General features: G+C 40.6%; 1 protein-coding gene across 6 annotated transcripts in view; it reads left to right on the forward strand.

Annotated features, from left to right (window-relative positions):
• Positions 1 to 14,618, forward strand: part of EML4 (EMAP like 4) — a 264,083-nt gene that overhangs the window by 211,718 nt on the left and 37,747 nt on the right. For all 6 annotated transcript variants that reach the window (XM_073628449.1, XM_073628444.1, XM_073628446.1 and 3 more), the window contains 6 exons: positions 50 to 199; positions 313 to 382; positions 2,316 to 2,426; positions 4,129 to 4,224; positions 6,210 to 6,344; positions 10,610 to 10,745. In XM_073628449.1, coding sequence (XP_073484550.1) covers positions 50 to 199; positions 313 to 382; positions 2,316 to 2,426; positions 4,129 to 4,224; positions 6,210 to 6,344; positions 10,610 to 10,745 — 698 coding nt within the window. The remainder of the gene's footprint in view (positions 1 to 49; positions 200 to 312; positions 383 to 2,315; positions 2,427 to 4,128; positions 4,225 to 6,209; positions 6,345 to 10,609; positions 10,746 to 14,618) is intronic.

Below are 14,618 nucleotides of genomic sequence, written 5' to 3' on the forward strand. Positions count from 1 at the left end.
GCTTTCTGTAAAGCTTGTGGTATGTTGACCTTAACCGAAGGTTGTAAAGATATGGTTACCGTGGGAGAGACTGTCGAGCCAATGTTTACCTTCTCCCTACCGGAGAAATTGTATATTTCATTGCATCTGTTGTAGTACTGTTCAATTATGATGAGCGGACTCAGCGCCATTATCTTGGTCACACAGATTGTGTTAAATGGTAAGACTTTACACATACAAATAAACTTACTTGGTTGTCTGTTGTAAACAGTAATTTTAATGTTTTTTTTTTTTGTTTTTTTTTTTTTTTTTTTTTTTTTTTGCCTCCTATAGCATTGCTGTTCATCCAGACAAAATTAGAATAGCAACCGGACAGATTGCTGGTGTAGACAAAGATGGAAGGGTAAGTACCTGTCTGGTCTTTTCTTTTCCAGGTCTGAGTTGTGGCACCTATCAGTATCCCCTTCAACATATTACATTCCATCATGATCATTGATGACTATAGGTTATATACAAAGTACATTACTTTAAATACATTAATAAATATTTGTAGTGTGATATAATTTAAATAGCACAAAAACTGTTAGCCAGTGGTTGCTATAGGCTCCATGCACACTGGCTTAAACGTTGCTTCTACAGGAGTTTTGTGTTCTGCTATAGAAACAGCTCAGTGTTATCCTATGTGTCCATGCACATTAGGACGTTAAGAGGCATAATTTGAGTTTAACGTTTAGAGGCAGAAAAAAAACATTTCTGATTGGAGCTTGGAGGCAGAAAAACGTAACTCTCCTAAACTTTGTACAAAAAAATGCTCTAGATGAGCGTTTTTTTTTTTTTTTTTTTTTTTTTTTTTTTTTTAACTCCCTAGAGAACAGACATTTTTTAAGCTCAGTATGCATGGAGCCATATAGTTTTTTTTTTTTGCGTATTTCTTGACTCTGGGACCCCTGTCAACTTAAAACTGTTATGTATACTCTATAGATGGATGATGGTGTAAGAGGAGAAAGCAACTTCAGGCGACCCCTGATACTCAAACTACGGTATCAGGCTCAGACATAGGTATAGCTAAATAAAGGGGGAAAAAAAAACTTTTAGTATCAAAAATACAATGCAGATCTGTGATTTGCCCATTCAGAGCAAATCAATAGGTTTGATTTATCCACTTTACCTCTGGAAGATCCCACCCCCCCTTCATGACCAGGCCACTTTTTACGATACAGCACTGTATTATAGACAATTGCGTGGTCGCGCGTCGCTGTACCCAAATACAATTTGACATTTTATCCCCCACAAATGGCTTTCTTTTGGTAGTATTTGATCACAACTGGGTTTTTTTTTTTTTTTTTTTTTTTTTGGCGCTATAAACAAAAAAAAAAAAAATTTTGAAAAGAAACCAATATTTTTTTTTTACTTTTTTGCTATAAAACATGTCCAATAAAAAAAAAAAATTCTTAAATTTTGGCCAATATATGTATTTTGCTACATATTTTTGGTAAAAAAAAAAATCCCAATAAGCATGTATTGGTTTACGCGAACGTTATAGCATCTACAAATTATGATAGAGATATATAGATATATATATATATATATATATATATTATACACACTGATACTGGAATTTTTCTTTTTTTGTACTAGTAATGGCTCAGAAAATTATGCATTCATGTTAGTTATGGATTAACTAGTTAGTTAACTAATTAGTTATGTCGATATATAGCCACATGTTGTATCCAATCATCCTAGGTTAATATTGCTTATAAATATACCAATTGGGTACACTTATAAGAGGAATTGGTGTTAAGGAGGAGCAGGTGCTACCTATTTTTTCATTTATGTTCATCTTGCCCCACCAGTGGGGTCAATTCTTGATAGCAGCGGCTCAAATATTTGTCTTTTTAACCACCAAGGAGCCAAGTGTCTTACTACAATTTTTCTTACTCTGGGCTTAGGCAATAGGAATGAAAGCAAGGTAAGTATCTTCTGCTGGGAGGTCTGTATTAAAGTGAACCCGTTGCCTTGCCTTAAATGAGCAAACCACAGATTTACTTGAATGCTCCTATTCAGATAAACTCCAGTTGTGGCTGGTTCGCTTTAAAGCCCACTCGCTCCAATTAAAAGGCAACACAAGCAATTTGTATACGTACTAAACCATAGCAACCAGTTTCACTTTTTGTAAGTGTAGAGCAGTCACAATAAAAGCTGTTTAGTTATGCATTACTGCAACTTGCTGGTTTTGAAAATGTTGAAATATTTCATTAAAGCAGCCTAATGTTAAATATACAGTAATGCATTTTCATTTCTTCACTTATTACATCCATGTTTCATGTATTTTACAGCCTTTACAACCACATGTTCGAGTCTGGGACTCTGTCAGTTTGTCTACTTTGCAAGTTATTGGCCTCGGAACCTTTGAGAGGGGTGTTGGATGTCTGCATTTCTCCAAAGCGGTAAAATATTTCATATATGTAGAAAGATAAACATGCAAATGGTATTAGTTAACTGCAATTTTTTAGTGTAGATTTTTTTTTTTTTTTTTTTAAATGTCCGTTTTTTTTTTTGTTTTTTTACTTGATTTCAGCTCACCAAAGTACAATATTTGAGGGCTGTTATGTCATTAGCCACTTGATTGGCTTCACTAGATTGTGTGGAGGAGCAGGATAGATATTGGTTCATCTTCCAGCCAGCTAAAGCAGCCAGTTTGGAAGGCTTTTATATATTGTCTGGGCATCCTTTTGCTGTAAATGCACAGTCAACTGATCAGAGATATGACTGTATTAAAGGATAAGTTCACCCTTTTGAAAAAAATAAATGCACACCTTTTCTACAGGTCAAAAGTGTGCATTTACAATTTTTTTTTCTTCTAAGGAGCCTGTAGAGCACAGGTGTCAAACACAAGGCCCGCGGGCCGAATCTGCCCCAGGCCATTTCATGTGGCCCTCGCACCTCTCCTGAAGCTGCAGGAGAGCTCCCCTGGTCCTCCTCCAGACCCTTACTTTCTGCTTTCAAGCAATGCATCCAGCTTCCTCCCAGCAGCAACATAAGGAAAGGGGGTGCACTGTGATGTAAGGGAGAGTGGGGGGCCCAACTTCTGATGGTGGGGTGGCTCTTGAAATCTAATATAAGGGGAGGGGGATGCGCTGGACATCTAATCTTAGATACAACCGGCCCTTTTAAGGGGAATCATAATGCTGATGCAGCCCACGACAAAATTGAGTTTGACACCCCTGCTGTAGAGCATTGCACCCACGATCAGTAGATCACAATTGCAATATCAGGCTTATGCAGGCCGTCAGGATAGCTGTCTGCCTATACCTCTGACACAGGTAGGCAGTTACTTGAGAACAGGAAGACCAATGAACCTGGGGAGCGCTTACCAGTGCCTTCACAGTCCATTGAGAATTACAAGCCATGAGCTGCAATGGACAGCTGTACTTGTAGTCTGTTCATTCACAAGAAACTACATGAATCAATGACAGAGCCCCACATGTCCGTGCTGTTTTCAAATTGTGACAGCGGTTGCAGGGAGAAGATCCCCCTGCCTGCTGACTCCTAAATACAGGTGTAACATGTTCAGAAAGGTGAACTTGGCCTTCAAAAACTGTTTAATCAAAAAGGATTGTTCAGCACAAAAAAAACTATTTTTTGACATTTGGTCAGATATACACCAGCATCATTTTTAAAAAATTTGTTTATTGAATCACACGGATCTTACGCATTTGTCCCGTGTGAGGGCCATGTATACCCGCATGGGGGTGCACAGGTGTTCCATGCATCCCTATGCAGGAAGTTCCATAGCTGTCAATTAGGATGCAGTGGCTCGCTGACTTTTCATAAGATTTCTGCCAACGTTTCCTACGGTCAGGAGGCCTTTTTATTCTAGTCCTTTTTGATTCAATTGATTTGTAATTTTCCCCTATAAATTATTGAAAAATTGACCACCAAAACATATGTGCATTATAAAAAAAAAAGTGTAAATGCTATCCTGTACAAAGGAAGTAAATCTAGCCCTGTATAATTTCCAGTACCATCTCTGTTTTGTCGTCTGTCATCAGTGAGCATGTCCACAGAGGTAAAGTGTTTATGGATTTTTTATACAAGTGGTAACAAATGCTTTCTTCTTCTTCTTTTTTTTTTTTTTTTTTTTTAAAGGATTCGGGGTCACACTTGGCGGTCATCGACGACTCCAATGAACATATGTTGACTGTGTGGGACTGGCAGAAGAAGTCAAAAGTAGCAGAGATTAAGGTATTGACTAGTGCTAAGAAGATTTAGTGCAGTCTTAAAACTTTAGCCCCATATTGGATGGAAAAATAAATGCTTGGCAGGTTGTTCTGACCCCAAGAAGCACCTCCTGAACTGTGATTTAGGTTATGTGTACTAAGCTGAATGGCTCAGTACACATGCCAGCAGACAGGTGGAGGTGTGGGTGGCTGCCTGAAGGTTGTCCGCATTGGTTGGACTGCAGCCATCTATTTAATGCAGTGCCCCCCAAACCAGTAGAGCAGGTGAAATATGGGTGGACTGCAACAACATGGGCTGCATCCATAGTCCTTGTGAATGCAAGTCAAGTCAGGGGCAGGCAGATGTCTCAATGAGAGTGTCAGGGTCTAAGATTCTAAGTCCTCTGTGTCACTTCTAATGCATCACTACTGTACTTGTTCCTGCTTCCAGTGTTCTGCTTACTTTGCCTTATGGATGGAAGCAGCACATTAGTGATGATAGCTTCCTTCTGTTTTCTTATTGAGGAAAGAAAATCAGTGTCTGTCACATAGCAATTTGGTTATCAAGTTTGAAAAGCTTGGCATCTCAGAATGTTTTTAGACAGTCACAAGTACTTGTTAAGGAAGCCTCCCCTGAAAAAAAAAAAAAAACATGCAGGCTGTCATTGGTATGTCTCCTGCAAATGTTAGTTGCCTAACTGTAGTACTGACCCTTTTGCCTTACTATGAGTCACTTAACAGGAACAAGACCACAACAGGATCTGTTTGGGTGAATATTGGCATGTGTTGACTGACTTATATGACACTGGGCATTATTCCGCCTGGAAGACCAGATTTGTGTGTTGAAATAGAATTACTGTGGACAGTGCTGGAGAGTAAATTATTGAAGCAAAAGCTGGTAAACCCCCTGCTGGGCAACTATTTTCAGATAGTAAATAATTGCCTAGAATTGAGCATTAAAGAGTTACTCCAATTTTTGTTGAGAAAAACATAATCCCTTCTACGTGCTCAATGTACATTGCAAGGATTTTTAATACTATTAACTTTGTTGCAGATACCTTCCTGTTCCTACTCTGAAGAAAAAAAGTTTGTGTATTTTGCATACTAATTCTCAATAGGAGTAACTGGTTCATCATAACCACCTGATGCACTTTCAATGTTCTGATGAGAAAAGTTGCCGTGTCTGCATCCCTTTAATAGTAACCCTTAGGGAGGATCTCCTCAAAGTAAAATGTTTGGTACATTTAGTCTGCTTATTGCAGACTTCTGGAATCAGTGAGTCAATTACACAAGAAGGAAATTGTACCTTTTGGAGGCCTTCTTTACACCAAAGGTGTACAAAACACCTCCAGATTGCCATATTGCATTTAATTTTACAGAACGTTTCAGTACTGCAGATTAAAACGGTCATTTTAATTGCATTAAAGTGGTTGTAAACCCTTGCATATACTCAGTGAAGGGGCTATCCTCGGGTGATACTCTGAGATGAAACCAATCTTCATACATAAGTTGTACCTGTCTATCTGCAATCTTCTCTTCATCCATTGAAGTTACTCTCTGCAGAGTTCAGTGAGGAGAGCTGTAACAGATGATTGAAGGGAATGCACACAGGAACAGAGCTGAGGCTGTCAATCTGCTGGACGTCCCTCCCCTGTCACCATTTGGTGTCAGGAATACTTGTGAGAAGTGACTCATGCTGATAGCAGAGGAACGAAGCAGCAGACAGGAATGACACTTAGTGCTTTGGATTGAGACAAGTACACACTATAAAGGGATATGCTTTGTCCTTATTTCATGTCAGAAGTTTACAACCACTTTAACCTACACTACGGCTTGTGTAGTGATTGCGCATGATGTATTATTTTTTATATCAGTCATTCTGAGGGCACATGCTGAATATGAGAATAGATGACAAGACTAAAGAGCCTGTTCTTATTAAATTGCTTTTTAAACCTGTCATAGCATGTACAGTATATATTGTAAACTCTTCTCCTGTTGACATATTTGTAGACTACGAATGAGGTGGTCTTGGCAGTTGAATTCCACCCAACTGACCCCAGTACGATAGTGACCTGTGGCAAGTCGCACATCTTTTTCTGGACCTGGAGTGGCAATTCTTTGGCGAGGAAACAAGGAATCTTTGGGGTAAGCAGATTGTCAGTTTGTCACTTGATGAATTTAATATTACCTTATTTTTTCCCTAACCCATCGATAATAAAAAACTTTATTTTATAGTGTGCCTTTAAGGGCCGGTTCACACTGCTGTGACTAAGTCGCCTGACAAGTGGTGCCCCATTAAGTCCAATGGAACCTTTCTAATCAGAGCATCTCAAGTGACTCCAAATTAGAAGGTTCCTACACTGCTTGGAGGCGACTTCGGAACAACTTGAATTGTTTTCTGTTAAAGAAGTGGCGCAACTTTTGAAGCCACGCCACTGTGAACTGGTCCTAAAGGTATCTTCTCAAGCACTTTACAAAAGAACCAAACACAAGTGATACTGAAGTAAAGGAACAAAAACAGTTCGGTGGAAGGCTTGTCTAAAGAAAGTTTTCACTTTTTAATTTGGAAGAGTTTAAAGAATGGGAATCTGATGTTCTTGGAAAGAGAATTTTTAACTTTTTTGGGCATAACAAGCAAAGGCCCTCTCCTCCCAGAGACTATAGGCAAGTTTGAGGGCCACTCAGAAGACCTCTTTTAAAGCAGGGAAGGGTGGAGTAATGTATTGAAATTTCAGATGAATAATGGGGTGCCAAGCCGTGCATGGTCTTGTAGGTGAGCATTAGGCTTTTGAATTCCATGCAAAACCAGACAGGTAGTCAAAGTTCAAGTATGGTTCCATCAACAGAGCTAAAGAACTGGTTTTACAAAATTGAAAGGGGGTGCCAAGAAGTATGATTTCAGTTTTGTTAAAGAAAATTTTGACGACTCCAAGCTTTCATGTCACAGATACAGTTGGATAAGAGAGAGACAAATTAGAAACCATTATAGTATGCATGTATAGCGGAGCATAATCAGCATAGAAATTATAATTTAGGCCATTTGATATTAACGACCAAGTTGAAATGTTGAAATAAGTCTGCTGTTCCACAGGTTTCTAACAGGACCAATTTTTAGACTGGTCTCTTTTTTGCAAAATGGAATGTTTTGTTGTAAACAAGGGTAAAAAAGTACTCGCAAAATAAATTTGGGATATACAGTATCACAGACGTGAGTACACCCCTCACATTTTTATAAATATTTTATTATCTTTTCATGTGACAACATTGAAGAAATTACACTTTGCTACAATTTAGAGCAGTGAGTGTACAGCTTGTATAACAGTTTACATTTTTTGTCCCCTCAAAATAACTCGACACAGTCAATGTCTAAACCGCTGGCAACAAAAGTGAGTACACCCCTAAGTGAAAATGTTCAAATTGGTCCCAAAATGTCACTATTTTGTGTGGCCACCATTATTTTCCAGCACTGCCTTAACCCTCTTGGGCATGGAGTTCACCAGAGCTTCACAGGTTGCCACTGGAACTGTACCTCCCCAGTGCCGGCAGCGCTCATGCATCCCCAGATTATGACACTCCCACCACCATACTTGACTGTAGGCAAGACACACTTGTCTTTTTACTCCTCACCTGGTTGCCGCCACACACGCTTGACACCATCTGAACCAAATAAGTTTATATTGATCTCATCAGACCACAGGACATGGTTCCAGTATTCCATGTCCTTAGTCTGCTTGTCTTCAGCAAACTGTTTGGGGACGTTCTTGTGCATCATTTTTAGAAGAGGCTTCCTTCTGGGGGTGACAGCCATGCAGACCAATTTGTTGCAGTGTGCGGCGTATGGTCTGAACACTGACAGGCTGACCCCCCACCCCTTCTTCCTCTACAGCTGGCAGCACTCATTCGTATATTTCCCAAAGACAACCTCTGGATATGATGCTGAGCACATGCACTCAACAACTTTGGTCGACCATGGCAAGGCCTGTTCAGAGTAGAACCTGTCCTGTTAAACATCTGTATGGTCTTGGCCACTGTGCTGCAGCTCAGTTTCAGAGTCTTGGCAATCTTCTTATAGTCTATGCCATCTTTATGTAGAGCAACAATTCTTTTTTCAGATCCTCAGTTCTTTGCCATGAGGTGCCATGTTGAACTTCCAGTGACCAGTATGAGAGAGAGCGATAAAAACAAATTTAACACACCTGCTGTCCGTTCACACCTATGACCTTTTAACACCAACGAGTCGCATGACACCGGGAAGGGAAAATGGTTAATTGGGCCCAATTTGGACATTTTCACTTGGGGTGTACTCACTTTTGTTGCCAGTGGTTTAGACATTAATGGTTGTTTGAGTTATTTTGAGGGGACTGCAAATTTACACTGTTATACAAGCTGTACACTCACTACTTTAGATTGTAGCAAAGTGTAATTTCTTCAGTGTTGTCACATGAAAAGATATAATAAAATATTTACAAAAATGTGAGGGGTGTACTCACTTTTGTGAGATACTGTATGTAATCCTGATAAATGCAGCCCTATTACTAAAGGAATAAGTTCCAAAAGTCTCCTGCATCTATCCCACTGCAGTATTAGTACTATATTTGTGCTCACCATTACTTATTACCAATACCTTTGCGGTGTGATTTGAGCCCATACAAAATGAATAGGCTCAAATCGCACTGCAAACAATTGCATGTGATCTGAACAGGAATTCGGTGCGATTCCTTTCTGAATCACATGTGGTTTCATGCACCACTCTTATGTGAGCCGAGGCTGAAATAACTATGACAAGCCTGGGTTCACACAGGAGCAGTAGCAGAAACCACATGTGATTCAGAAAGGAATCGCACCGCATTCCTGTTCAAATTACATGTGATTCTTTGCAGTGTGATTTGGTCCCATTAATTTTGTATGGGCTCAAATTGCACCGCAAAGACATCAGTTTCAGGTATCAGAGCATTAATACCAAGTACTCCTGCAAGTGCTTAGTATCGCCACCGATGCAACCCTACTGTTCTCAGTAAATTGATCTGCCGACTCCTAAGTTGCTATGTGTTTTGTAGCTAGTTGGGAGACGCTAACAATCTGACAGATCCCAAAGTTTCATCATCTAGTAGTTTCCTTTTAAATACTGTATACCAGAAATCAGGCACCAGAAAAGATGAGTATTTACTATCTTTTTTTTGCAGGAAACACTTTTTTTGGCATTTATTTTAGCAAGAGTCACTTTATGGTATTTGAGTGGTGGTGCTCTATATTTATGGGTCCATTTCTAATCTGTAAAGTTGTAAATTCTGAAGATAGTTATACACATTACCCTTCTCTTAGAGAGAAACTGTCAGTCATTTTACTCTATTTGAAGTAAAAGTCCTGCCAAAAAGCAGACGCCACTAGTTGCATGCTATTTCCTTTATTAGCCAGAAATGCTTCCTCTTGTGTGTCTTTCTAATTCTGGTTTCAATTTACTACCAAGATCTGGATTTCTCTAACTTTGAAGCTAAGCCCCACACTCCTTCTGTTCTGTTCAGTGTGAGCTCTGCAGTTGCATATAAAGGATGATCTTGTAGTTTGCACAGAGAGATGGATAGGTGTATATGGGGCTTAACTCCAGGGGGTCAGGGTTTAGTCCGGAATTTGGGAAAACAGAGTGGATCAGCAAAACGTTTTTCTTTGCAATGAAAAATGCATCATAATAAAAATAATAAATGTGTAAGGTATTACAGAGGTGGGGAAGCAGAAAGTTCAGCTTAAAGTTCTCCTTTGGGAACTTGTTACATGCTCCACCCGTTTTTAGGCCCGAACATGTAACATGCTCCCAGTGCTGCAGCCGCTGCCCGACTCCCCATACCACCCTCCGACAGCATTACAGGGAGAAGTTCCCCATACTAGCTATCTGTTTTTGAAAGCTGTGTGTCCGGCTGCATCAGTCATACACAGAGCTCTGTATATGAACTACAAGTCCCGACCTCCTGCGGCTGTACCTATGTTAGGTTTTTATTTTCTGTGTCCAACACTAAGTAGTTTTCCCCTTTAGTTCCTCTCCACATAACAATAAACGCCTGCAAGAGTTACCAATACTCCCCCATTCTAGCAAATATGAAAAAAATAGTTTTGGCAAGAGTTCCCTTTTTACCTGTAGCTAAAGCCAAAACCTTTTTAATTTCCATCGGGGACACTTGTTTTGAGAAGGTTATTTCCCTCACTTTGCACAGCATTTTCTTTTATATCCTGTTGTGCCTACAGACAAAAAGTGAAGAGAGATATCTTCGGTGAGACATAGATGGTTAAAAAATTTACAATGAAAAGAAAAAAGCTTTTGGCTCATATATATTGCTTAATTTTTTCATAGTAAATCTGGAAACGATTTAGGGAACAATATTCATTTTTGATCTAATGATTTCTATATTGTGTTTCAGAAATACGAGAAACCAAAGTTTGTGCAATGCTTGGCTTTCCTAGCCAATGGCGATGTGCTTGCTGGAGATTCAGGAGGCGTCATGTTAATATGGAGCAAAACTCCAGTGGAATCTACAGCCGGGAAAGGAGTGAAAGGTGGGTCTCTCCTCGACCAGGTGTTGGGATAATCACACTGGGCTGAACTAGATAGAGCAGGCCAGCAATAAAAGTCACAGCTGCACTTTGCTATGACTAAAGCGTCCTTTCCTTGTGGTCCCAACAAGACGTTCTGCCATTGGTGGTGGTAGTGAATATCACCATTATATCAGTCTTCCAGGATATTGAAATGTACCAGCATGTGGGTGTGGTGATATTTAAAAGGTTATCCAGAATGCTTCAAGCTTGTCTCTCCACCACTCCTAACATTTTAATTGCTTCTAAATCCCCACTTGGCGTTCAGCTAAATGTCTCAATAATTGTTCAGAGAACACAAGCAATTATTTGAAGCCTTAATAGCAATGAGTCATTAGGTGTTTTCTCTTTTAATGTCATTAATATGCCTGGCAAACGATGAACAGTGCTCATTATGCAAACACCAGGGAGAGCACTACCTGGTGGAAACCATGAGCAAATTAATTTACTGCCCTAGAAAATAAGACCTGCACGGTATTGGAGTACCCCTGTTAATTCTTCTTAGGTTAAGTACTTGTGCCAGAAACACCTTTTTAATTTGGACCATTGAGACAAGATAACCAGTGGGGCTTTGAGTGGGCCCAAAAGGAACCAAAAACATTTCTTAAAGTTTATCTAAAATTAAAACCACAGATGTGCTATATTGTATTTTACCAGTTCAGACGTGCGGTAGCTTTTTTTTTTTTTTTTTCCTTTTTTCCTCTTATATACCTGGTGATTATGCCAGTAACACGCTTCCTGTCCTAGGATGACAACGCTCACTTACTATAAACCGGACATGACTCTGGAGAGCGCTCCCTCTTTTCTTCTACATAATATAAAGTGGCTGGGGTCTGTAGTTGGAAACAATAGAAACTGATAACTGTCAGCAGAGGAAGTTGTCAGCTGACAAGTTTTCTGAAACGATCATCAGGTATTTTTTGCACTAATTAAACAGATATAACAAAATGATTTGAATTGTATATTTAGTAAACCAAATTTGACCAAAAAAGGTGAAGTTCATAGTTAACCACTTGCTGCCCACCCTCTTGCAGATTGATGTCCGCAAGGTGGCTCCATTATCCTGACTGGATGTCATAGGATGTCCAGCAGGATAAGCCGCTTGCGTGCTCCCCCTGGGGCGCCCAGCGCGGCAGTCGGTGCTGTGTGTCACTCAGCATCCTTCGATTGTGGTAAAGAGCCTATGACGTAGGCTCTTTACCACGTAATCAGCTGTGACCAATTACAGAAGATCACAGCGGTAACCAGGAAGTGCCAGTAAACTGCTTTCCTCGGGTTGCGCTGACGGTTAGAGCCGATCGGCGGCTCTCCTGTCAGAGGGGTGGGAGTCTGCACTGATCAACGCATTGATTATCAGTTCAGCCCCCATCAGAAGTGCCCACCACATCTGCCAGTCAGTGCCCATGAGTAACACCTGTCAATGCACATCACAGATGCCAATCAGTGCCCATCAGTAATGACGGTCAGTGTTGCATATTAGTGCCTCCTCTTCAGTGCCACCTTATCAGTGCCCATCAATACCGCCTCATTAGTGCCCGTCAGTGAAGGCGAAAGCAAAATTTTATAATAAACGATGAAACTTTTTTTCTTTGGTCTTTTTTAATTTGTTTAGCAAAAAATAAAAACCCCAGTGGTGGTCAAATATCTTCCCACAAAAGAAAGCTCTATTTGTGGGAAGAAAGTGATAAAAATTTAGTTTTGGGTGCAGCGTTGCATGACCGCACAATTGTCATTCAAAAGTGTGACAGCGCTGAAAATTGGCCAGGGCAGGAAAAGCCCTGTATTGAACCTTTTTATTTTTGCATAGTGTGGAGAGGGGTTTTTATTGTGGTCTGTGCCCCTGTTAAAGAGACTCAGCCTCTTTATTTGTCCTGTTTACCATGATCATTGAAATTAAAGGAAAATCCTATTACTTTTCTGGGGGCAATCCAAAATTTGGAACAGAGTTTTTCCAATGTGGACACTAGTTCTGGTGACTTGGGGGTCCCCAAGGAATTCCCTTAATTTGGGGGGGGGGGGGGGGATTTCCTCTCACTTCCTGTTTGGCTATGAGACAGGAAGTGAAATCTCTGCAATAGGACACGGATGGCAAAAAATGACGGGTTATATTCCTCCCCATTCCAAAATGCAGTGGCTTTCGCCTTGAAACACTCCCATGGTACAATTTTTGCCCAGTTTTTATTGTTGAATCATGAACACTGACTTTAACTGAGGCAAGTGAGGCCTGTAGTTCTTTTAAATGTTCTGGGTTCTATTACTTCTTCACATAGGGCCAGGCAGGTTTGGACCGCTTTTTTCCCTTAACTACTTCATCCCCGGAAGGATTTACCCCCTTAATGACCAGGCCATTTTTTACATTACGTCACTGCGTCACTTTGACAATTGCGCGGTCGTGTGACGCTGTACACAAACAAATTTGATGTCCTTTTTTCCCCACAAATAGAGATTTCTTTTGGTGGTATTTGATCACCTCTGGTTTTTATTTTTTGCGCTATAAACAAAAAAAGGCCGACAATTTTGAAAGAAAAAACAATTTTTTGCTATAATATACAAAAAATATTGTAAAAAAACACGTCTTCATCAGTTTAGGCCAATATGTATTCTGCTACATATTTTTGGTAAAAAAAAATTGCAGTTAGCGTATATTGATTAGTTTGCGCAAAAGTTATAGCGCCTACAAAATAGGGAATAGATTTAAGGCATTTATATTTTATTTTTTTTTACTAGTAATGATCAGCGATTTTTATTTATTTTTTTAGGGGTGCTGCGACTTTGCGGCCGACAGATCGGACACTTTTGACACTTTTTTGGGACCAGTGACATTTATACAGCGTTTAGTGCTATAAAAATGCACTGATCATTGTATAAATGACACTGGCAGGGAAGGGGTTAACACTAATGGTGATCAAGGGGTTAAGTGTTTCCTAGGGAGATGTTTCTAACTGGGGGGGGCTGTACTGACTGAGTACAGAGAGATCGCTGTTCCTGATCACTAGGAACAGACGATCATTCTCTACTCCCCTGACAGAACAGGGATCTGTTATTTTTCATTGACAAATCTCCATTCTGCCTCTCCGAGGAGTGATTGCGGATGGCCGGAAGACAAGTCCCAGCACTCTACAGGCAGGTAGGGTAGAAGCACAGCTCCTGCAGACACTGATTGGACATTATTGGTGAACTAGAAATTCCCAGCATGTCTTGGCACTGCTCCGCCCTCTGGGACTCCTTCTCCCCGGCCGGTCTTATCCTCTGGTGGGGAGGACAGCTGTACCACCTTCGTCCGGTCTCTGCTCCCCGCCTCCACTGTACTCTTCCTCCGGGCACACTGGCTGGCACACTGTCCAGGGCTCTACGGCTGCAGCTGGCGCTCATGTGAAACATTCGCACTCATGCCTCGTGTCCCCGGGCCGGCCCGGCTGCCCCTCTTGTAGCCTGTAGTTCATAACAAGCACCGCCGAGACATCACCAACCATACACTCAGCTGCCCGCCCCCTGTCTGAGCCCGGGCTGGCCTCGGAACTGCGTCTGCGCTGTTCCAAAGCCTGTCCGCTGCCTTTTTTTTTTTTTTACATGCAGCAGCCGTCCGTAACGGACGTTTGACAACCTTGTTCCACGCTCGTCTTTTAACTTATTTCCACTCGCCAAATGCGAGCAGGTGACTAGATCAGTGGGCTGATTTAACGCATTCTATTGAAAAAAAAAAAGTTAAAAAAGAAAAAAAAAAATCTGAATAAGCATCCTATACAGAACACAGTGAGCATCAAAGTAACTGCTAATTGCACTATTTACTGTAATTCGCAGACTTTATAAACACTTTTAAGTGATAGTCAGTCTGGC

This window comes from Aquarana catesbeiana, linkage group LG04 (genome assembly GCF_042186555.1).
Source record: "Aquarana catesbeiana isolate 2022-GZ linkage group LG04, ASM4218655v1, whole genome shotgun sequence".
Classification (NCBI taxonomy): Eukaryota; Metazoa; Chordata; class Amphibia; order Anura; family Ranidae; genus Aquarana; species Aquarana catesbeiana.